Source organism: Cygnus atratus, chromosome 3 (genome assembly GCF_013377495.2).
Source record: "Cygnus atratus isolate AKBS03 ecotype Queensland, Australia chromosome 3, CAtr_DNAZoo_HiC_assembly, whole genome shotgun sequence".
Taxonomy (NCBI): Eukaryota; Metazoa; Chordata; class Aves; order Anseriformes; family Anatidae; genus Cygnus; species Cygnus atratus.
Window position 1 is genome coordinate 48,769,360 of NC_066364.1, and position 24,562 is coordinate 48,793,921.

A 24,562-nucleotide genomic window follows, 5' to 3' on the forward strand; every position below is an offset into this window, starting at 1 on the left:
GTCATAAGCTTCTTGCCAGCCGAGTAGGCTAGATGTGTATGTGAGAAAATAACTGCTAGTTGCAAGCTCTTTTGGGAAATGTGAAAGAATTTTTGGACAAAATTATGTGAACCTGACTTGAATAAAATAATTCTGGATTTATTCACAAGACTGCCTTAACTGCTGGATCTGTCATACTCGTTGAAATTTCTTGATGTTTATCATCCTTACAGTTTTGAAATTACATTTTTGAGATATTTCTAATGCTGTGCATAACCTGATTTTATAAAATTAAAATAATAGAAAATTACATTTGTTAGCTTTGTTAGACATGTAAGTCCTACATGAAAATATTTTCTCATAATAGGATGAAGTTCTGGAACTCAAAAGAGACATTATTGCTGAATATTGTCTGAAGTAAGTATATCTGATATAGATATTTACTGTATGTCTAGTATGTTTAATACATTTCTAGTATAGATATGTTCATACAAACACAATGTGTTTAAAACATAACTCTTATTTTGAAGGTATCTGTTTTATGGGGACAATATGAACTTATGAACTTTCTATGCAGAATGTTATGAATACACCTGTAAGCTATTTTGCAAACGGAGGAAAAGAAAAGCACTTAGTGGTTTAGTGGGATAACACTACAAGCATTACAAACCATGTTCTTGGATGACTAGGAAAAAATGCCACTTAGTTTCTTTATGAGGTGAAAGGATTGATGATAGAATAGTAAGTAGAATGCAGAAATACCAAGTAAATACATCAATATGGAAGGGAAATTGTAGTGGAAATAATCTGCAGTTGATCAGAGAATGAACTGGTGGTGACATACTGTCCTATAACTTAGATCTAGTTTGTACAACAACTTGTGAGAAATTCGGGTTTCAAACAGAGTTGGACTTAATTTTATTTACTTTTTTAAATCCTGTGTTCATATGTCAATTTTCACTATTTTGTAGTTTTTATCCCCAGCTGAGTTTATGATTCTGGGATTTTCATCTTGCACACAATAGCATTGAGCACACCAGCCAATAAACGAGGAAAAGGGGTATTTCTGGTCTATTTTTCGCTGAGAAATGGACCATACTTGATAAACACCACTAGACTAGTTTGTACATTACTTTTCTATTGAAGTGCGCTGCCTGTTATGAGCCACTAAAGAATTATATGTTCCAGTTCCACTTTGCCAAAATAATGGGCAAGAAACTGGAATGTGGCCATCCATGTCTGTTTTCCTCATATGCTAAGGTATGCAGAGGTGTGTCTGAGGAGCCCTGGAACAAGCTGCAAAAAGGGCAGCTGTTTCAGTATGTTTTGCAAATGAGGTAGATTCTTAGATTTGTAAGAAACATCTATTCCACTGTGTAGCTGTACAACCTGAGAATTTCTGCAGCTTACCTTTCGGTTTCACAGAGACATGTAGACCAAGGTGGATATTTTGGTTCCTCTTTGCATAGCTTTGTGTCATGCAGCAGATGCAGACTTCCTCCAGCTCAGGTGCAGCTTATCCAGTATGTAGGTAAAGCCACACCAATCAGTCTGCAGGTTGCAGCCAGGGTTTGGAGTTTCAGTGCAGCTGACTGATTATGAAATCTGACTCAGGGTCACACCATCTAATTCCCAGTTCTGCAATTAACTCATCATGTCACTTAGCTCCTTCCTGCTTCAGCTTCCTTATAGTCCTGTAAGCACCAACAGCTACCACAAAGCAGTTGCTGTATTCATTTGTGGATACATCTAAAACATTATGAAGACATCTGTCTGATGACAAGCATTACATGTAAAATTTCCCTTGGTTTGTAAATGCCACTTTGTGATTTTAATTCCTCTAGTTGTCTCAGTATGGAAGAATCATAGCCTGTAATTTTTGCCATAGAAGATGCCAAAGATGTCCATGCAGAAATAAATTAGGCTCAACGAAGGTAGAACTTACCTGGGCAGGTGATGTCCTGCACAATATATAACTATATGTCACACTTTTTTAGGCTGAATGAGCGTGTGTCCCAGCATGCCCTGAGAGGACAGCTCATTGCATACTACAATAGCCTAAGAAGCCTCTTAGATGATTTTCCTGTCATCAGAGACAAGTACTTTATAATTGGACTCTCTCAAGGAAAAAAAGAGGAGCAAGACTTAAAGGAAAACCTTGTAGCTGATCCCAGGTTTGTATCATCTTTGAAAATGTGTTCCTGGGGGCCAGAGTTCTCATCCAGTGCATATTGCTAAGTAGAGGTGAATTAATACATGTTTGTAAGGGAAGTGATAGCCTAAAGGTGCCCTGAGCGGTGTGTCTGGCCAATTTTCACTTAGTTTTGATGGATGGAGAATGTGCACAGTGACTCTCCTGCAAGAGCTGGCATACAAAGAAGTAAAACCTCAGAAATGTGCTTGCTTCTAGTCCCAACACTGTATGTAATGGGAAAATAAGTGGATGATTGCATTCTCCGGATGAAAATCCTCTGCTTCAGTGATGAAGTCTATCTAGTGAGGTTGTTATACCCTTTAAATTTTCTTTATTTAAGATTGAACTGAAACCTGTTAACAAGTCAGTCGTAGACATGAGACTTGCAGAAGTTAGGGAGAGGAAGAGCACACGACAGACTAGGGGATGACCCTAAATCATCTTCTCCTTTCAGAAGGGAGGTCTGTTTGGCAATGTCACAAGGATCTCCTTCCTCAAAACTTAGGCAAGCCCTTATGCTGACAGTCCGTAAGTCTCTGGGCTGCCCAAGTTAGCACCAGCAGGCAGATGGTTTCGGATGTGAAAGTAGTCACCCAGCACACTGGTTCTGCTATTGTTCATCTTTTCCCCTGGCAATTGAGAGGCTCAGCAGCAAACACAGAAAAAAGTGTTTGTTAATGTTCAAGCAAGAAGTTTAGTTCTGATAGTAAAGCTTGGGAATGTGGTTACAAGCCAAACAAGTCATAAAATATAGTTCAACAGATACTTGACAAGGAGATTGTTAACCCCTCCCTATTGTTCAACTCCATGTCAGTCACAGGCTTGTGGATGTATACTGGTCTTGGTTTCTAGTTGCCAGGGACCAGCCCCATCACAAGCCCGAGGTGCAGGCCATTTTCTTCATTTATCTACCTGCCTTCATTGGGTGTTGTCTAAGGCATTGCCTTTTGTACTCCTGTCTCAGATGCCCTCAGAAGCTTTTGAGCTTGACAGTATTTTGCATACAATCATAAAAAGTTGTACACAGGCCATTTGTAACACATTTAATCTTAGTCAGAGAAGGTTCTTTCTAAAGCTACAGCAACATAAACTGTTTTAATAGACTTAGTTTCAAGCTCAGGCTACCCCCAACCCCAGGTGCTTTCAGTCAGGGGTTTTGTGATCACAGAGTTTCCACTTTCTTTGTTGAACTCATTTGATAGTTAGGACCAAGAGTGGTTACTTGTCATAGCAGCTGTTTTGTTTGCTAATGTGGTTTATTAGCAAGGACTAAATCAGACGAGTTATTTGCTCAGAGGAGCTGAGTTTGACTGCAGAACCTATACATCTGTAGTTTGTGCTATGCAACACCTGCTGCTCTTAGTATCTTAGCACTGCCTGCTACTCTTGGAACATCTAGTAAAGAAGAAAGCCATGGTGAGTTTCAGGAGTGTATGAATATCCCACTCTGGTGGGATATTCAACATACAGATCAGCAAGTGCTAGGTTTGCATACCCTAATTAGATAGTTGTTTGGTGCCTCTTGGTCTGCTAATTTTCCAACAGCAAGGAAATGTTTCAATGCCCTGGAATACTTTACAGGATTATACTACTACAATTCTTCAAAAATGTTAATATAAGTATTTTAACTTACAACACAAGGAAAATATAAAACCTTACTTAGCGGAGGTAGTCAAAGTGGAAGTACCTAGAAAGCAGCTGGTATGGGTACCTCTGCAATCCACCCTTTGCCCCTATTCAGACCTGTCCCTGCCCGGGGTGTCACACAAATTGGCATTCATGCTATAAAGTCACCTTGGAGAGCTGCAGAAAGCTGTAGGAAAGCCTTTAATTAAAAATGTCTCCTGCCCTCTCAGCCCCTCTGTGCTTTTTTCATCCCTGTCTTATCAGTCATTACCAGTTAATGTTTCATTTTCTGTTGCTGTTTAACAGGAGCTAAGAAACACCTTGTAGACAGGAACTGTCAATTAGTTATGATGAAAGCACAAATTTAGCTTCCATCTTGCCTGCATTTAGAAGGTTATAGCAAGACATTAATTCAATTGCTTTCTTATCTTCCGAAGTAATCTCGTTGCCTGCATTTGTGGCTGCCAGGCGCTTGGAGCAGGTCTTGTGTTGCCCATCCCTCCTGCTGAGAAGGACCAGCAGATAGGTGAAAGAAACATGGATGCGGTGGAGGGGGAAGGTGGCTAGGTGTGGTGGTGGAGAAAGATTGGTGAGGAGTGAAGAGGGAGGAAAAAAAAACAACAAAGAACATAGAATAAAGAAAAAAAGGGAAGGAGAGATTCTGGGGGAAGAGCAGAAGAAATGAGAATGGGAATAATTATAATAAAAAGCTTTTTTCACATATATATTTTTCTGAAAGTCTGAAGTGTATTAACATCAGTGAAAATGTTCCAGAATAGCCCACCTAATTGGAGATGCCCGTATCTGATGAGGGGCCCCTGATTATCAATCAGTGCTTTAAAGGATGGCTTGTCTGACCTGTTTCAGATCCCTGCTATAGGATGAGATGAATTGTGTCCTAGAAGTGCCTCCTGCTCTCTCCAACAACTCATGAGAGCCTCAGGGGAGGTGCTCATAACGTATATACCTGCAGTTGGCCAGATGTATAGTGTGAAGCCCCTCTCCCTCCCAGTTTTGCCGTCTCCTGTCACAGAGCCCAGCTGCAGTTGGGTCAAAGAGGGGGCTGTGGGCACCTGCCCTGTGCCCACTCTCAGTAGCTTACATAAACATGAGCAATACTCCTGAGAAAAAAGCAGGAGCGCTCAGGTAGGGGACAAGTCTTATCGTGTAGAAGGTATTGAAAGATTCCCTCAGCAACTGCTGTCTTAAAAAGTAAACATTAGAAAGAAGAAAGAGGGAAATGTAGGGCTGCGGTTTTTGTGTAGCGCAGGACCATCCTGTCCTTCCCTTCCCCCCACTTGTTTCTTTGTTCCCAGATTTGGCATTAAAATCTGGGTCATAGCTCTTAGCTATACACTTTTAAAATGCCCTAGTATCTGTGTGACCAAATATAGCATACCTTTTGTTTTTGTTTTTTAGTTTAGTTTTTTCCCATAATGTAGAAAATCTGCTTTATCCAGGATTAAACAATGTTTAAGCTGTTTCTTGGGAGATGGCACCACAAATCATTAAAGTTTTACTGGGGTAAGCAGCACCTGGGCTCACATGGATGCAATGCACCGTCCCTATTTTGTTTCTGGAGAAGGTAGGTGCCAGGGTGACACTCTGCTGGACTGCTTTGCAACCATGGGGCAGTGCTGACAGAGTGCTGCTGTGGGGCAGTGCTGTCGGAGTGCTGCCCGTGTTCCCTCAAGCCTGTAAAGACAGAGAGCATCTGGGCAGAGCACATGCTTCAGCCTCTGGAAGACGCGCTGGGCGCTGTGTTTGCTCTCTCTGTGCCAGTGTCATTTACGGACTGTGATGTCAAGCCGAGGAAACGGAGAGTTACAGCACAAATGCTAATCTCACCCCGAAACGCGTCACTTGTGCAGTTTCCTTAGGCACAATTTGTGCTTATCATTCTTCTGCAAAAGTTAGTAAGGGACAGCTGGTTAAACAAACCCTGCCCAAATATAACTTCCGTGCTTACAACACAGAGCATTTAACATTTCATTACTCCATCCCACCCAAACCAAAGGTCTATTTTTTGCATTCAGCGTTGCTCTTTACAGACAAAGAAAAAGAAAAAAAGTCAAAAACCCTAAAAACCCTGAAAAACTTACTTCAGAAGGAGATGAACTTAATCTTCTGATTGAATTTATATCTCATCTCAGAATGTACTAACTGCATATTGTACTTCATGTATGTGAAGATGAGAAATGACATATTGTATATAAAAACAGGAAAATGAATTATTCATGTAATAAATGCATTTTAATATCTTCTGGGGAAAAAAAAAACAGAGAGAGAGAAAGGTTGGCTGCCTACTAGTAATTGCACATCATATTTTAAAATAATGATTTAGATTTTTAATGCCTGCCTTCTGCTTTGCCTTGCCTGTCTCCCATTCCATACAGAAAAACACATTCCTGGGGAACAGACTCTGAGTACCTTAAGAAGATCAGCTCATGTCCCAGCTTTATATAAGCAGATGCATTGGTCACCATCTGGGGACTAACTTCTCTCTGACATGGTGGAAGGGGGCATGGCACTGATAAATCAATGCCCGTTATCTTTGAGGTGGACAAAATTGGCAGATGATGCAAAACAACTCCACCCGGCTTCTTTGCTTCTTGCACTAAGGTGTAAGGGGACAATTCTTCAAAACTCGTGCCAGCTTCTCACTTGTGCTGAATGCCTTCAAGTCTCCTGGGATTTGTGAAGACCGGGGCTTCTCAGTGCCTTGGATGGGGCAGTCAGGACCTTATAAGAACAGGTGTTGAGCCCTCATCTTGGATGATAGTCCTTCTAGAGCATGTCGAGGAGCATCTCTGCGTGTCTGGTCTTTTGCCTGTTAGTTTTTAGTAACCAGTACTGTTTTGATATCACTAGGGCCAACAATGGCATTAGACATATTGAAGAGATGCTAGATTTTCTCACCACCCACTCAGCTACCACTTGGGATAGAAAACTCAGCAGCTCTGTAGCACCTGCATGCCAGTGTTCAGAAGATGATGTCTCAGGGCATTTATAGAGCAATGGATGGAGATGTATACCTTTGTCCCAAGGTGCTTCTACAATGGCAAGATCTGGGGGGAGTTGATACTGCAGGCTTGCAGCAGCACCCTTCTGCTTTGTATACCTTTCCTGTTTATATGGTACAGACGCAGTCATGGTGACAAAATGGCATTTTGAGCATACATCTATGCAGGTGAACTAAATGGAGGATTTGTTTAAGTGTTCAAGAGGCATTTGGATAATGTCCTCATTAATATGCTTTAACTTCTGGTTGGCCTTGAAGTGGTCACACAGTTGGACTAGATCATCTCTGAGCTATTCTGTTCTGTTCTGTTCTGTTCTGTTCTAGTAGGTGGCTGAGCTCAACTCAAAGGTGCAGCTGTGAAACTTTTCAACAAAACTATCTTAAGACTTGGTTGAAAATCAAATAAAAAGAAAATTTCTGTCAAACTCAGCAGGTTTTAAGGTCAAATTTTTACCTTATATTTTGCATGTGAAAACTAAATAATGTAATGTCTAAAGCACACTTGCTCCAAATATTGGAGGCAATTCCAATATCCAAGTAACAGCTTTATAAAAAATAAAATATATCTTTCAGGGAAGTGACAGGCAGAAACAAGTCTCAGAATGTTAAACATCTCTCACTTCTTGCAATCACTCAGATCCTTCCATCCTCGACCACACCATTTGCTGTCTTCAGATGGACTCACCTTCCTTAACCTGTGGTTCATCCCTCACCCTGCTGAAGTGCTGATTATGTTCAAGATGCTTCCAGAGAAGGTCAGTATTTGCTAATGCTAAAAGAGATTTTGTTCTAGGCTGTAGACATCTTTACATGCACATAACAATTTTGGTTGTTATTGGAGATGAGGAAATGTACATCAGTGTGTTTAATCTGGGTACAGCTAGGGTGTGCCGGTGATGAAGACAGTTGATGAAGAAACATAGAATCATAAAATATTCGAGCTGGAAGGGACCCACAAGGATCACTGATTCCAACTCCCAGGTCCCCAAAGGAGCACCCCCCCAAAACAAAAACAAAAACCAGACCACGTGTCTGAGAGCGTTGTCCAAATGCTTCCTTAACTCTGTCAGGCTCAGTGCTGTGATCACTGCCCTGGGGAGCCTGTCCCAGTGCCCGACCACCCTCTGGGTGCAGAACCTTTCCCTAACCCCCAGCCTGACCCTCCCCTGTCCCAGCTCCATGCCGTTCCCTCGGGTCCTGTCGCTGTCCCCAGAGAGCAGAGCTCAGCGCCTGCCCCTCCGCTCCCCTCGTGAGGGAGCTGCAGGCCGCCATGAGGCCTCCCCTCAGCCTGCTCTGCTCTGGGCTGAACAAACCAAGGGACCTCAGCTGCTCCTCATATGCCTTGCCCTCCAGACCCTTCACTATCTTTGTTGCCCTACTTTGGACACTCTCTAACAGTTTTATCTCTTTCTTATATTCCTCACACTGGTTTCTCTGCCTCCAGCAAAAGGAAGCAGTGTCCATCTGTTTAGACAGAGATAAACAGTGAGAAAGATGTCTGGGAGGCACTGGGGTAGCAGTTTCTAAACCAGAAGCTGCAACACCAGATGGTATGGTGACGGCTGTGAGTGCTATCTTGAGCCTGAATGAAATCTGGCACTCAACGTTGGTCTTTGGGGTTGGGAGGCCAAGCAGAGCTTCCAGCAGGAACTAGGGCTGCAATCACAACCCTCCCTACCCTGGGGCCCCCCACAGGAAGGTCTGACTTTGTGCTGGAGCAGTTGTGGCCACAGGACCTGTGTGCGTCCTGTTAATGAGTAGCAGCATCCATTAGTGCTCCCGTTCCTTCCTCAGTGGGAAAGTAGATGGGATGTTAAGATTAATTCATCAGTGAAGATCGAGTCGTTTTCTTTTGGTGTGTCCACCATTACGGACACAGTCATATTTGCCAAGTCATATTTGTTCAAAAATATTTCCTACTCTGGTGTATTTTCTAAAGGCCAAGCATCTGAATGGTTTTCTTTGTGCATTTGTCCTGCCTGCAGGCTGCTCTCAGAGCTCTCCACCTAAGCCTAGAAATTGTCGGTGCATTTCATGATGTGGTTTCATATCTTCTGGCTTTTGCTCAATTAGGAAATTCACCAAACTCTTTTTGTGCCTTAATCCCAGAGCCTCTGACCCCAGACTGGGGAGGAACTGAAAGGATTGGTAAGTTACAGATACTGCATGTTCAAGATAGATTTCTCCAAGTCTGCAAAATGAGTGTGAAATGCTGAGGGTGAGAAAGGGACAAAGCAAGTTTGAAGATGATATTGATGTTGACTGAAGACTAACATCAAAACAAAATTCCATTCTATTTTTTTATGCCTTTTCTGTTCCATTTTCCTGGTGAAGGACTGTCATTTTTCAAGGTTGTACACAGGTCTGAAGCAGTCTCACAGAAAAGCAGCTCACCTACCAGGTTCAGGACTTCTGCTCCAGCAGGAAACAGAAAACATGGCCCAAAAATTGCTCTTCCACCTCTCACAAGTTTCTGTTAAGCCATCTGGTCAGCCTGTGGGGATTTTGTCTTTACCAGCAGATTAAAAAAAGCAGACTTTGCTTCCTTTAGTAAATCTGTCACTTGGTTCTATATCCAAAGGCTAAAACAGATGTGGCATGTGTCGTCCTGCATGAACATGTATTTGTGTAGAAACAGTATGGGCTCTCCTAATAGCTTTGACCTGTTCTCCATGCTAACCTGTAGTGCAGGAGTAGGATTTACGTAGCTTTACTTTCGTGGTTAGGTATGTAACTCTGATGTCTAACCACTAGCCGAGTACCTCTGCTGTCGCTGACACTCTTGCTGGGCACTGTTACAAAGACACCTTTGTGGGAGTTGCTCATCCCAAGCTAAAATGTGTTTATAGTGAGTGGGATGAAACCCTCTCTGGAGCTGCCTGTATTCCTCTACTTAATGTTGCAGAAGCCCAATTAAACTTCATGACCGATAAACAGGCAACTAAAGTTACAGAAGACAACCTTGTCCCAAGTATTGAAGTGTTCTTGGCATATGTTTTTTTTCAGCCACTGCATTATTTCTGCTGTGTAGTGAGCCAGAGTTTCAAAACGTGGCGTGCTATATATAGTCCCTTCTCTGTGCGTGTGTGTGTGTGTGTGTGCTGCAGGTCTGGACTGTTTTCATGCCACCTAGAAATGCTCGTGTTTATACACCTATAGATTTGGCACCACTCAGACACAACACAGGAGTAAAAACTTCACCTGCACAGCTTCCCTCCTGCCCTGGCATCTCTTAAAAATGAAAAATTGATTACGTCCATTGGGTAAAAATAGGAAACTGTTCAAGAATTGAGAAAAATTACTAGCTTTGTTTTTCAATGTGTCCGAATTTGTCATGTGATCCCTTAGTATTTTTTCTTTTTATGTGAGCAAGATTTTTATTACCAGTTCTGAATACATCTTCTTGAATTTTCTTTTTGGAAGGGAAGAAAGGACTCAGTGAATCATAAATACTCGTTATAGCTTTTATTTTAATACTGTGCTTGTGAATGTTTGATTTTGAAGTGGGCTTATTTTCTCCAACAGAAAGCACTCCCTGTTCTATGGTGCGTGCTCATTGTACCATTAGGTGTGTATTAGTAACTTCATTTGTAAATGGCTGAGAAAACTCATGTAAATTAGCATGTTTAATGAGCTTTGAAACAATCAAAAAGGCTGAGCTCAGTGCTCAGTGAGAAACCACATAACCAAATGTAGGAGGAATATTATATGCAAGGTGCTGCTTGAATTTCAGACACATCTAATGCGTGCCTAGCTACCACGCTGTTAAAACAGAAAGTGTGTACAATGGAGGAGTCCTCGGTACTCTGCTGTCTCCATAGAGCATTTTGTACAGACAATTTAACTGTGTTGCTCCTGACCAAGAGATCTTTCTTGTTGCTGTTGTTCAGGAATATTTTCCCTCTCCCTCAAATCAGAATATGTAACTTTCTTAAACAATGACAGCCTGTGTAGCCTGACAGAAAGAACATTGGGTTTCTCTAATAGGTGCTTCAAAGTTAAATCACTTTTGCAGTGGATGTACCTTGGGAGGCAGTCCAGCTCCATGTACACCTTTTGTGCAAGCACCAAGTAAGAAAAGGTGCTCCTGTAAGAAAGATAACTTAGGGAGGTCTGTTGCTTTGGGAAGGTTTTCTTTTTTTTTTTTTTTTTTTCTGTTGGGCTTAAAGAGAATCAAAAACTTCAGAGCCTTAGCAGAAAAATATTCACTAGCTTATAGAACTGAACCCCAATAGTATTTTATTGAAAATAGTTGGAGAAGCTGTCCCTATCATCATCTATCTGGTCACAACTAGTTTGGGTCTTTGGATTATGTAAAATGCCATCTTAGGACATGATTCTGCTCCCATTTGACAAATTTAATCTTGATATGATAACCAATAAGATGGAATACAGCACTGGCCTTGTTGGCATTCTGTAACAATTGACTTTTTAATTGGCGAGGATAATAACAGAACCGTTCAAGATGCTTGTAACTTTTCGTTCCTGTGCCTTGTCCTCCCTTACTACCTCCTTGTAATTCTCCACCCATCATAATCTCTTTCCTTAAAGAATGTTTTTGTAGTGTTGAGGAGGATGGAAGTGCATTCTTTTTCTGCTTGCCAGGGTAAAGAGAAAATTACAGGAAGTCATGAGGTAGAAAAAACGTGGAGGGAACAAGTGTTTACAGAACTGAGATATTTTTATGTACCTTTCCTGACACTTTATCTGGTAAACTTACTGTTCTTGGGACTCTAGGGAGTGAACTTCAAGAGATACAGAAAATGATTGACAGCCTCCAGAATCCACTAGATCCCAGTGAAGTAGCCCAACTGCTAGCTGCTCACAGAGAAGTGATGTTTCTACAGTTTGATGCAGCAATCCGACATCGACTACGGTAGGAATTACAGCCCCTCAGGGATAGGAGGGGCACCTTTTTTATTAGAGACTTTTTATGAGGCTTTTTAAGAGGCTTTCACAAGAAAGAAGATGTAGGAAAGATTAATTTAAATGTTGTGCATGGTATCTGCTCCAAGATCGTGAAATGTACCTTGTAAGTGTAGACATATACCTCCTGTTGATTTTGTTTTCACCAAACTTGGTAAGAGTCCTTACATGCTTCATTGAAAAATCTTAACACAGGATGTCTGAGTACATCTGTCCTATTATCTGAACATTATAGCACCTTTATGTTGTAATTCATAGTTTACCAAATCAAGGAGGATGAGGAGGGAGGAGGATCTGCAGAGGCAGACTTAAGAATTCATCTTTTTGTTCTATTACAGGATCTACATTTTATATTTTCCTGTGTCAGAGAATGCTTAATAGCAGGTATAGGACTTCCAGGATACTGAGATCTCCATTTACCCTCCTGTAAAAAGTTAATCCCCCATCACAGAAACCAAAATAAGATATATTTTTCAGGACTTCCTAAAAAGCAACTGTCTCCCTTTTCTCCCCTCTCTCTTACCATATGTTGTCTGTCAGTAGCGATCACAGAATGGTTTGAATGTACTCAAGAGAAATCCTTGGCAGAACTGAAACAAGGGCAGGACATGCAAAAGTAAAGGAAATTTCAACTCTCCTCCCCTCAATAAAATCCACTGGTAGCATGACGTAAGGCTGGATTTGTAGGTGTAATCAAAGACCATCTAATGGAGCCACCAGGTTAGGGAGTCCACCAGAACAGAAAAAACTCCTGGACTTGGTCCTGAATAACACACAGGACCTAGTTCAGACTGCAACCATACTGTGTTTGCATAAAGCATCCTTAAAGGAACAGTGAAAGCCAAATAAGTATCACCATAGCTGGGATCAACTTCAAAAGGGAAACTACATAAAAATTAGAATACTTAAATGAAAAAAAAAAAAGGGGGGGGGGTTAGCTAAGGAAGTTAAATCCTTGCAGATGGCATGGAGACTCTTTGGAGACATACTGGAGGCACTCAAGAAATGTATACCACATGTGAACAAAGACGTAAGAAAGGGTAAGAGGATGCTGGTATTGCTAAACAGCAAGATGAAACAGATCGTTAAAGCAAGACAGCGTCCTTAAAAAAGCTGAAGTTTCATTCCAAAGAAGAAAATAGAAGGGAGTATAAACTGCGATGGGCTAAATGTAAAATGATTCAAGACATCCCAGGAATGATTTTTAGGAACAATTTTGCTGAAGGCATAGAGATAAATAATAATTCATATGTCAAATATATCAGGAGCGTTCAAATACATTCAAATATATACTACCAATCAGTAGGGCCAGTAGGTCTTCAGCGAAGATAAGGCAAGAGCACACATTTTTTTAAAAACAATTTGTTTCTGGATTCCATATAGCAGAGGTTCCCACACTGAAACCTTTTTTTATGGGAGATGCATCGAGAGGATCTGCTGCAAATACAAGAGTTGCCACAAGAAGTTGTAGGGAGAAATGGGAGAAATGAACTGAAATGGGAGAAACGAACTGAAACAAAGTTTAGCAAGTTACCAAGAGCAGATAATGTTCAAGAATTATGAAAGAACTTGAGGATTAAAAAAAAAAAAAAGGAAAAAAAAAAAAAAAGAAAAGCCAAAGTACTGACTGTAGTGTCTAGTTTCTTGCATAGAACTGCTTTGATACCTGAAGACTGAAGGTGACTGGTGTGTTGCCAGTTTTTAAAAAGGATTGCGAGAGTGATTTGGCTAATCACAGGCTGATAAACCTAATATTAATTAGGTTTAGGTTCAAATTAACAGAAACTGTAATAAAGCAGATGAATGGACAAATATGATGTATTTGGCAGGAGTCAGGACTCCTGGAAAATGCATTCACGCTTTACAGAAATTGGGGTTCCCTGAAAGTGTTAACAAACATAAATAAGAGGTTGATACAACTTGTCTGGATTCCCTGGAAGCTTTACTAGTCTCAATGGAGGCTCTTAAGGAGTCTAATCAGCTACTGGACATGGGAGGAGAGGGTCACATTTGTAAATAATTTGTTGAAATTTAGGAAGGAAAAGGCCGTAAATGGGCGACTGTAGTAGTGGATAAGGGAGGCTACCAGTGGTGTCTCACAGGAGTTTGAACTTCCTTCTGTGCTGTTCAGATGTTCATAGATGGCTTCAAAAAGGGGCTGAAGCTGAAGTGATACGGTGTGTACATGACACCTAGATATCCAGGACATGAAGGGCAAGGGCTGATTGGAGAAGGACCTTACAAGACTGAGGGCAAAAATAAAATAGATGGAGGTCAGTGCGTCATTAAGCACATAAAGATGCAACTGGGGGGGAAAAAACTAATCCCAATGTGTAAAATGACAGCCTCTGACTTAACCGTTACCATGCAGTAAAGAAATCTCAGAGTTGTGACAGATAATTCTGTCAACATTTCAGTGCAGTAGCGATCAAAAAAAAAAAGAAAAAAAATCAAATCAATTCCCTTTAGGATATATATGGAGAACAAAAATAAGAACACCACTCTATCACTGAATAAATCAGTGTTGATGAGGCTATGCAGTTCTGGCACTCCATAATAGAAAGGACAGAGAACTCAGGAAGGTTCCCAAGAAACCCCACAGATGATCAAAGACACAGAACAGGTTGCTGCATGGAGTAAGTAGGACTCGTGAGGTAGGACCTTTTTCTCAAACAAGGAACTGTGTGTTAACAGGAAGTATAAAGAAATGCAGTGTATCATATGCTTCATCTTTATTATTTTTATTGCATGGGCAATTAGTTTCCATTTTTACAACACCATTTCTACCACAACACACCTACACAGGGTGTACAGTGTGGCACTAATTTATTCCTTTATGAACTTCTTTGCCAAGTTTGATCCCAGAAGCTGTTATTTGTCCCTGTAATTCCTTTGTTAGTCCTGCAACTGATAAGAACTGCATGGCATTTTTAAGAGTGCTTGTGTGTGTGTCAAAAATAAAAGAACAAGATCCTTTTCTTAGAGTTGCCATTCAAAGGAGCATGTGCAGCTACAGAAAGAGTTGGAGCCTAGATTGCTTCTCATATTGTGAGATCCACTTTATCATGGGCTCTTTGTTTTGAAAGCATGTGAATGAAATACAGGTGAATTGAGTATGACAAGGAGGCTGCGTTGAAATGGCAAAATCATGACTAAACTTGGTTGAATAATATATTTACATGATGCATAGGGTGTAGTAAAAAGTAGCTTTTGTTGTAGAACATTTGGAGACTTTTGAAGCAATCTAAATTATTTTTAATACAAAAATTTTGGTTCCTTCACAGGGAGACATTTTTGTCCTCAGGGAATGTTTCAGCCTACCAGAATGTTACAGACAGGATATCCCATGCACTGCCTCCACTTAGTAACTCTGTGATTCAGAGTGCATTTTCTTCACAGCTACGGCTCCCACAGTTCCTGGATCCTCAAAGCTGCAGGGTGAGTAAAGCATACCTGCAGAGACAGTCTTCATCTGTTTGCACTGAGCTCCTTGGAGAACAAAGTCCTCTGCAGTTCTTGCTGGGGTGCTTACTTTTCCCTACCATAGTGCAATGAACCTAATAGCTAATTAAAAAAAATCCCATGATCACAGCTTATTAACTTGATTCATCTTTTGGGGTCTTAGAAAATGCTGTCTACAAAAGTAAATAATAAAAATTTAGGATGCAATGTAATCACAATGGTGTCGGCAAAATGCAATTATTCTCTGTGCTGTACGTTGGAATGTTTTGCCTATCTTTACTCTATTGATGCTGTTTCTAACTTTCTGTTTTGGGTAATAATCCTTATGAGCTCTCTCATCACTTGGCAGCAGATTTGTTTGCCCGGCATGTCTGTCATGATTGTACATAAAGTGTTTAGGTCTACTGGTTTGTTAGCTATATCATCATGCAGAGGTACACAATGCCACATCAGCTGTCTGTATGCTAAAGAGGCACTTTGAATAACACTGGCAAAAAAAGCTGGTGTAATGCTAAGGGAAGTAAAGGTGAGTCTGGCTGGTGATATTAGCATGTTCTGAGGTAATAGGCAATTTTAGATGACCATTCAAAGTTCATGTTTCCTCATGTTAATCCCATCGTTCTAATTTTCCAATACTCGATACTATTGTTTTATTTTTAAAAATGCCTTTCTTGAACAAGGAGTTATAGGAATAGAATTTTCTTCCATTTCTGCCTTGATTTTTGTGACAATTTGGTAAGACATCTTTAGTGTAATGGAGAAACAAGATTTGTACTTGCATGCAAAACTGCAATGTCTTTGCTGAATAAGATGTAGGCTCCTTGGGGAATCTTGTCCTGATGCCTCTGAGATATGACCAGCAATAAATGATTGGCAGTCACCGAGTAGGAACCTAAGAGCTATTCTGTGGAGGCAGAAGTACCACAGCATCTTGGTAGGAAATACATTCTGGAATGAATCTTATTGCTTCCTTCCCAAAGAGAGATAATAGATGCTTCTCTCTTCTAATACATGGCCTACTTTCAAAGTCAGAGCAGAGTGTATCACAGATCAAGCATCTTGGCCTCTGAGTTGCCTTTTCTTGATCAAATTATATGGGAGTCTCATAACTAATTGAATGCTGTTCTTATTTATGAGCAGTTGTCTCTTTTCTTTTAGACACTCATGCATTTTCCTTGGAGGACATTCCTAATGGATGGAGGATTGTTTCCAGTCACTATCAACAACTCAATTAATGTAAATTACAACATGCAGGTACTGTAAGACAGCAGCCTTGTGCTTATGTTCAAAGACACAAAGACAAGATGGATCTACAATGCAAGAGGAAAATAAACTAATACTATCTTGTTTCCTGTCTTTGTTTTTTAAAGAACAGGAGTGAACCAAAAACATCTCTCCTTTTTTCTGTCCAAAAGCCCATTCTACTGTTTACTTCATGTTTGATCTTTCTCCAAGCAGAGCAGAGCATTTCTGTTGATAATGAACCTATAATTGTCATTTTTCTAGTGTGCTAGAACTAGAGAATCAGATTGTTTTTATGCATGGGCATATGGGTTTTAGGACCATGGTGCTAAAAGCTGGAACTCTATTTGGGTTTATAACACACACACAAAAAAACCCTGTGCTCACAGTAGCTGAGATTTACTATTGCTAAGCTCTGAGCTACAGACCTTCACAGACTCTCCCTTCCTCTCCAGCTGTGCCTGTGCAACCTGAGTGATGCAGACCGAAGAGTTGCTCACGGGGAGTTGACTGCAATGCAGTTTCTAATGGAGGATGTCTTGCAGAACTGCTACAGCTGTGCTGTGGAAGATCACAATGATTGTCAAGCCTCATTAGCTAAGAGCAAGCAGGTACTTCTGACAACTCAGTTTGTCTGGCATCATACAGCTTCTGTGTAGGACTCCCTTTAGGTTTTGCAACCAAATCTCTGTGAACTAAGAGACCCAGACCTGAGAAATGTTGTAATAACCTTACCTACATCTGTCCATCTGGTAAGAAGCCAAGGGAACAATGTTGTCTCCTACAAATCCTGAGTGCTCTTGAGAGAAGCCCTGGTGACTGATGCACCTTGAGGGCCTGCTGGTATTGCTAGAATTCTGGAGAAAGTGGAGATTGTCCTGACTTCTCCCCACAGCCCACATAAGGTCCAGCTCTTTCTTTAGCAAGAGCTACTCAGTGCCAAAGGGAAAGGAGCAGCTTGGCCACTGTTTAAAAAAAAAGTTAGTCATGGAGAGGCAGAGTATTTGTATTGTGGACATGTATGTGAGGGATGCCTGCTGGGGGCACCTGCCAGAACCTACACAAAGGTTTGGTTCAAGGAGAGGGGAGAGATTCAAACTCCTTGTGATGGAAGACAGATAATGCTGACCAATTTGTAAGGTAAAATGGGTGAAGAGGACAAATGTAGTTATTTTAAGATCTGCTTCCTTCAACATCTGAGCTAAGAGTTTGATTTCTATAACAATACTTTTAGTTGGAGAAAAAAGCAGAGTTGATGTTGAAGATAACTCACTTGAAGGAAGCAGTGATATAACAAAGGATTTCACTTCTGTGTAATTTTATCCCCATCTCTGCTGTATGGAAGTACTCATTGCAGTCAAAAAGTAGCCCTGTTTTTTATACTGTGCTCTGAAGGACACTGGTGTACAGGCCAGCTGCAAGTTTTGATTGTGCAAGAGGCTGTCGCATGTCTCATTCCACTGTATATTGCATGAGATGCTATTAAGCAAAAAAGAACATGTGAAAAACTTGCCATAAAACTTTCTGAAGCAAAATATTTCTCTATGACTTTTCACAGAACTTGGCAGAAATGATTGACACAAGTACTAACTGGTTGCAAAGCAGCAAAAAAATGTGCAAACTTTTGCTGAGGCATCAGGATCCAGTCCTATCATGTAACTTACTGAGATCTTTCCTGATACTGTGGAAGCAACTGGAAATGTTAAAGGCAGAATGGGGCCGGCTGAAGCTGAGGACTGAGGATATAAATACAGTTCCTCTCTACAAAGAGTTTTGTGAGCAATATGGGTAAGTTACTGTTGGATGCAAGAGTATTCCAAAGTGACTGAAAAGATGAGAAAGGAAGGAAGCCTCTGCCTTCTTTATCCATTTTCCTCCTGTCACCCTCTTTCACTTGCTTTTTTTTTTAAATCTATATTTATTTTTTCTCATTATTAACCTAGTGCTTTTGCTTTCCTCTAGAGGCTTGAAAGCTGCCTTTCTTTCCTGTGTTTCCATATGGTTGTTTTTTTCCTCTTTCTATGTCTATTCAGATTGTTTGCTGATGATGTTTTCCAAGTGCATTCTTCGCAGTTGTGTGACCTGCCTCTGTATTTCAAGCCTCATAAATAATGTTAAGTACAGTATTTTAATAAATGGTAATTTTGGAAGCCTGTTAGATGAAAAATAGTAGAATTCTTCCTAACCCCCTCACTTGGCTCAACTTGGAGCAGTCAAGAATAGAAAACTGGAAGATTTCCATGAGAGAGGCCCTTCTGGAAGTAGAAAATGGAACACTGCCTTTTAAAAAGCCTTGTCCCCAGAAACCACAAAAAAGGAATGCGAAAGAGCAAGATAGGTGAAGTAAGGGTGAAATCTGTGCATGAAAGTGCTGAAAGACAAAGCTGTCATGCAAGGGAGCATGGAGGAAGCAATGCTTACTGGGCCTCTGCTTACAAGGCCAAGGTGTTTTGGACTGACAGGTTGGAATCCACCACAGAAAGTTTTGTTTGCAAACAGGGGTGATCTCCATGTGGCAAGGATAGGACTGTTTTGAAGCTCCTGGGATATGCTGTACCCCCGAAAAATCCCACCATGTTTCCCTTCTCCACACCCTCACCTTTCCCCCTTGCATAGACGAGAGTTTCCTTCTTCCTTCTCCCTGAACACTGTGGTAACCTTTGTGTCAGGCCATCAAAGGTTTAAAAGGCAGCATGATTAAAGCAATAAAATGTAACAAGGTATATGTGCCTTGCTAATAGCTCCTCTGCCTCTCAGAGCAAAGGGCACATCTGCCTTGGCACTTAGCACTCAGAAGCGCTTCGCAAACCTGTGACCAGGAATGAAGGAGAGCAGTCAGAGGAGGTGGAAGGAGTTTCTTTGTCTACTTCACTGACAGTGATGGACATCTGCTTGTTGGTGACCAGATCTCCCTGCTTTATCTGGCTGATGCCCTGTTTCTTCCCCTCAGTTTTCTCTTTGCGTTTTTATAAACCTGGAGAAATTACTGAACTATATAATAAGGCAGGGTCCATGCAAAAGAGACTCCTGTCCTGTTTGGATGTTGAGTGGGAATAACCCAGTGGGCATATTCAGTGCCTTAGACATATTCTGCAGAGGTTAGGAACAGGGGCAAGGGAAGGAAAAGTGAAACTAAGGTCCAAAGTCAGTAAATGCAAACACAGTAATTTTGAGAAAGAATTTCTGAAATACCCATGTCTTGGTGATTCTAGCACAGACATCTTGCACCCGGCCATGAAAGCCATAGCCAGACAAGTGGGCACAGAGGAGGACTTTGGAGGGCCTGTTACAAGCACTCAGCATATACTTCCCCCAAAAGGAGCATCAGAAATTGAAATGAAAGTGTATCAGGTAAGGGGAGGATCACTAATGGGTGCATCACAGTCTGGTGGGCACCTGTGGAGGCTGTTGAAGGGGGCGTTCAGCAGATGTGGATGACTGGGGATGGTCTGCAATGGCACCTCTGCTTTGTGGAGCAAGGTGTGGGTCTTGGGATGGCCAATGGCAGCAGGAGAGAGAGCCTACCTCTGTCCAAAGCACGTGCGCTACAGGGAGAGGCATGAAGTCACCCCAAAATTATATTAACCATGATACTGTACCTGGAACTACTGTATTTTAGAAAAGAATGGAAAGAGCAGAATTGTGTCGGCTTAGTCTGGTAGTTTTTGATATTTAGCAGGTGGTTTTATAAACAATATAGACATCTAGTATAAGCTAAGTATTAAACCTGATTCCAGCTTCAAAAGCTCCTGGAAAGCCTGGAAATCCACATGATCCATGATGTGCAGAAGAAGATTAAACTGGAGATGACTCTGGTGACATCTGAAAGAGCCAGACAAGAGAGCAGCCTCCCCACTGGTAAGGAGAGTTAAAATACCATTGCTGGGACACGTGGGGGCCACAGACTCAGAGCTGAAAAGCAGCCCTGATGCTTACAGAAGTAAAGCTGCCCTGTGTGTGGACAAGAAGGCAGGTTTGATCTCAGCTCCCCACATCCCCATTTGGAGGCCAGGGACCGGCTGAACCATGGGAGGGTATCATTGATTGAAAATGGCATCAAATTCAGATTCCCTAAATCTAATATTTGACTTTCTCATTATACGATGAACATTTAACCATAATCATTGCAAAGACAATGTTGCAGACAGCACTGAACTCTAATTATTCTGGAATTTGCAGGCAGCTTGAAACAGACTGATAAGAAAGTACTTCTCTCCTCCTCTGTAATGGAGTGTTAATATTTTAGGCATAGCAGTGTAATCTAAATGCCAGACTTTTTAGCATGTTACATGTTTGCTTTGTACAATGACAGCATGGGTATTCACAGGCACATCGAGTACAAAAAGAAAAAGTGGACATAAAAGGGATGAAAAATATGCCCAACTGCCTCTGGCTGAGGTTGCAGGCAGCCATAATTACTGTACAGAAATGTTCAATTTCACACAAAAGCCATGTTCTTTTCTCAGTATTTACAGAAAACTCCTATACACAATTGTGGGCCGGGTCATTATTGACAGAACTGGTCCATAATGTAATTGCATTTTGGCTTTGATACCAGAACAAATGTGATATTGCGGCTCAACACAGCTTTTGCAATCTGTTTGCAATGACATTTACTTTTTGTTGTAAACATTTTTGGAAAGCTGAGAAACCTTAAGCTGTACAGCACGCCCAGTGTCAAATCCAAGGGATTACTGAGGGATCAATATTTTGTGACAGTGATACCCACTGATGTGTGGTCTGTTTTGTTTTCTTTTCTTTTCTTTTTCTCCCTCTATTCTTGCAGAGCTCTGGAAACATAGGGTAATGCAAGAAAATTTCTCAGTTGTACGACCACAGATAGTTGAAACGTTTGTTCAAAGCCTGATGGAAAACTACCAAGAATCAGATACAGAGGTACATATTCTGCATTTCTATCTAAGCGACAATTAAGCCATGTTTACAGCTTTGTTTATTAAAGCTCTTGTCAATCACTGACCTAAAAGAGAAACACATTTCTTAAGCTTTTGAGCTCATATTCAGATTATGTTGTTTTGTAATAGCAGTATTGGCAGCAAGCTTGTGTATTGCCCTGCTGCCTTGTGACAGCTTTATTTCAGATCTCAGGACTGTAATAATGCGAGGATGAGTTAGGGCTGCAGGTTTATATCCAACCGCAGTGCAGGACTGCAGGGCTTTATGCACGCTTTAAGCAGGGGAAATTCTTCTTCCTGAGTCAGTGCTAAATCAGGGGTCCAGAATTATGTTAGGAAACAGTTTTTTTTTTTTTTTTCAGTGAAATCTAAAGAAAATATTTACGACAAAATGACCATTTCAGGTTAAAAATCACAATGCATGGGGTTTTTTTGAGAGAAGGAATGTTGTGGCCCAACAGCTCAGGCAGTTTCTGAGCTGGTGAAAACATTTCTCTACTGAAAATTGTCTTTTAGCTTCAGATAGAAAGAAATACGTTATACAGTTCCAGCTAGAACCAGCCAAAAACCTGACAAATTTGTTTACCACTAGATCAGTGAAACTGTAGATTGGGTAAAAACATTTACATTGAATAATTTTATTTTTGCATCACTTTGATATCACAGAAACATTTAATTTACAATAAGGTGACCATATTTCATTTTGACATATGCTGTATATGGCAGCTTGTGACTCAGGCAAGCTGTAAGATTTCTTTTTTGTTTTTCCTAGGTTACTTTTAAAAAAAGCCATTTACAACAGTGTCTTACCATACTGGGCTGTGACATCATGGCCAGAGAACGCAGCAACTTTGAGACCTACTCCATGTTTTATGAAAATATTCTCCAGCAGCTGCATCATCTACTTTACCAAAAAGAACAAGTATGCTCAGAGCATTGATTCTACTCTTCAAGAACAGGGCAAAGAGGTTTCTCTGGGTGGGAGGTACTTGCTAAGTAAAAATGAAAGCCAAGCTGTCAGGCTGGGAATTTGCTGAGGTGGAGTTGGGCTACACGAGCACAGTCACTGTGCACCTTTGTGCTTTCCTTCAGGAGCTGCATGCGGTGGAAGAAGGTGGCAACCAAGGCGATATGGCTCTGATGCAGGTTGGTGGTGATGGCCTGTCGACTGGTAGGGCTTAGCGGTCCCATTTGGGACAAACACATGGTGACAGTCTTTGAGAAGAAAGGTAAGGGGGCCCTGGGGCTGCTGTTCCTTTGCTCAGTGCCAGAAGGAATTGTGAAATAAAGATAACATGGAGGCAAAGGTAGTAGTAGCCTGCTGTTCTCTGGTTCATGTTCAGAATGGATGATATACTGGTAATCTTTTAACTTAACCTTCCACTGATGGGCCTCTCTTCCTACACGAGGCATTTTCCCAGAGCACTTCAGTCATATGCATTGAGCAAGATAGAAACAGAAGTGGGTCAGGCACGTAGGCTATGCTGCAGTGTAGGTGCCAGGTAGGCTGCATGATGCTTGCATAAACAACTCCCCTCAAGTTGACTTGACTTTGCAACTTCATCTGTGTTTTTTTTTAGGATAGCGGGTATGTGTGGGTGGAATTTTCTGAAGAAGTAAATCCAGCCAATAAATTAGAAATGCCATCTTGTGGTATCATGTGATATCCCTATAATCTATTAGCTCAGTTGGAGGCTTGGCTCCATCAACATAAACGCCACTGCTAGAGGCATGTCAGCTTCCACAGAAACCTACAGTACAGAGAAGACTGCTTGAGTTTCAGGGATGTTTGCACACCAGCGTTGGAATACCTGCATGTTTTTCAGTTTTTGAAAGATTTCAGTTTTTCTTCTCAGTGCTTCTTACCTGTTTCTTGACCCACTTTCTCATGCTCTTTCCAGTTTTTGCCCCCCTATCTTTTTTCTGTACAGTGTCTTGTCAGCAACCTCTCTTCTTCCCTGATTTCACTGTCTGCATGTTTTGGGAAGCTGGGGTGAGAGGGAAGGTGAGAAACATGTGTGAGGTTTGAGCTGGGTGGAAAGATATGGGAAGAGTTGGTAGGACTTTCCAGGAGTCTGTGTACACTGGAGTCTCTCCTCCCCTCCCCTTTGCCAGCCCATCACTACCAAATCCCTGTCTCATCTGCTTCTTCTTTCAAGTACAAGACAGCTTATCCCTTGTGACTGGCCAGCCTGAGTAGCTGCCTACTGTCTCTGGGCTCCGCTTTAACCTCAGAAGAGACTTGTTTCCAGTTCCACTTGTCTTCTCATTAGCCTACAGCAATTAATAGGGGCTACTACAAGTCTGAAGAGAGCAAGTTCAGTTGCTCAGGAGAGGTGATAGAAACCACGACAAAGGTTCAGGCATGATCAGTCATAATGGAATAGCAGACAATTTAAAACCTGAAAAGTCTCTAGGGAACATACATAGACCATGTGGGTTTTGTTTGTTTGTTTGTTTTTCCCAATGTACTCTGCATTTGACTGACTTTTTGCTTATTTTACAAAAAAAGGCATCCAAAGCAGATGAAAACTAGTTCTGCTCTGAATAAAGATCAACAGAATTTTTCGGTAGGGCTAGAATACGTGTATTTTCCCCAACATTCATTTTCAGAAATCTCTAGATAATGCTTTCTGTAAGACAAAAAAAGAAAAAAAAAAAAAAGAACATTTCAGTGAGAAACTGAAGTTATTAGCATTTATTACTTAGACCTGGCACGCAGAGGTGCCAGGCAACTTTAAAAGCAGAGTGTGCTGTTGGCTGTACCTACAATGCCTATTTCTTATCTTAATAATGTAACATGCTAAGAATGTTTTTTAGCTTTCTTCCATTGTGCTCATCCAGTTTTAAATGCTATTCAGTGGTATGAGAATGACCAAATTCTTACACCTAGCAGTGACCCACCTATGTGAAATGTAAATGATGTCATTTAAATCTCTTTAAATTCTACCATGCACCTTCCTATTTGTGCTAACCTCCGTGCCCTTTCTGAGAGTATGTTAATTGTCAAATATCAACAAATGGAACACATAATTGTTTTTATCGTATATTAAATGGTCTGTATGTACAAGCTTATCAGCAGACAGCACGTGTGCTCCGATAAATGTGTTACCTCACAGCTTACTGAACAAAGCCTGGTCACAATTCTGGCTTTCTCTCTGGAGGCAAGGTAGATTATGCTACAGGAGGCCAGGCTCA

General features: G+C 41.2%; 2 protein-coding genes across 2 annotated transcripts in view; both read left to right on the top strand.

Annotated features, from left to right (window-relative positions):
- The window catches only part of LOC126913250 (uncharacterized), a 46,102-nt gene extending 43,499 nt beyond the window's left edge, over window positions 1-2,603 (top strand). Inside the window, exon 21 of the mRNA XM_050709817.1 lies at window positions 2,514-2,603. Coding sequence (XP_050565774.1) covers window positions 2,514-2,603 — 90 coding nt within the window. The remainder of the gene's footprint in view (window positions 1-2,513) is intronic.
- Window positions 2,604-11,584: 8,981 nt separating this feature from the next.
- LOC118257171 (coiled-coil domain-containing protein 162-like) lies at window positions 11,585-22,816 on the top strand. Its single transcript, XM_035564847.2, has 8 exons — window positions 11,585-11,697; window positions 15,032-15,185; window positions 16,907-17,062; window positions 18,010-18,239; window positions 19,664-19,802; window positions 20,189-20,309; window positions 21,238-21,347; window positions 22,137-22,816. The coding sequence occupies exons 1-8, from the start codon at window positions 11,585-11,587 to the stop codon at window positions 22,302-22,304; spliced, it is 1,191 nt and encodes a 396-aa protein (XP_035420740.2). The 3' UTR covers window positions 22,305-22,816.
- Window positions 22,817-24,562: the final 1,746 nt, after the last annotated feature.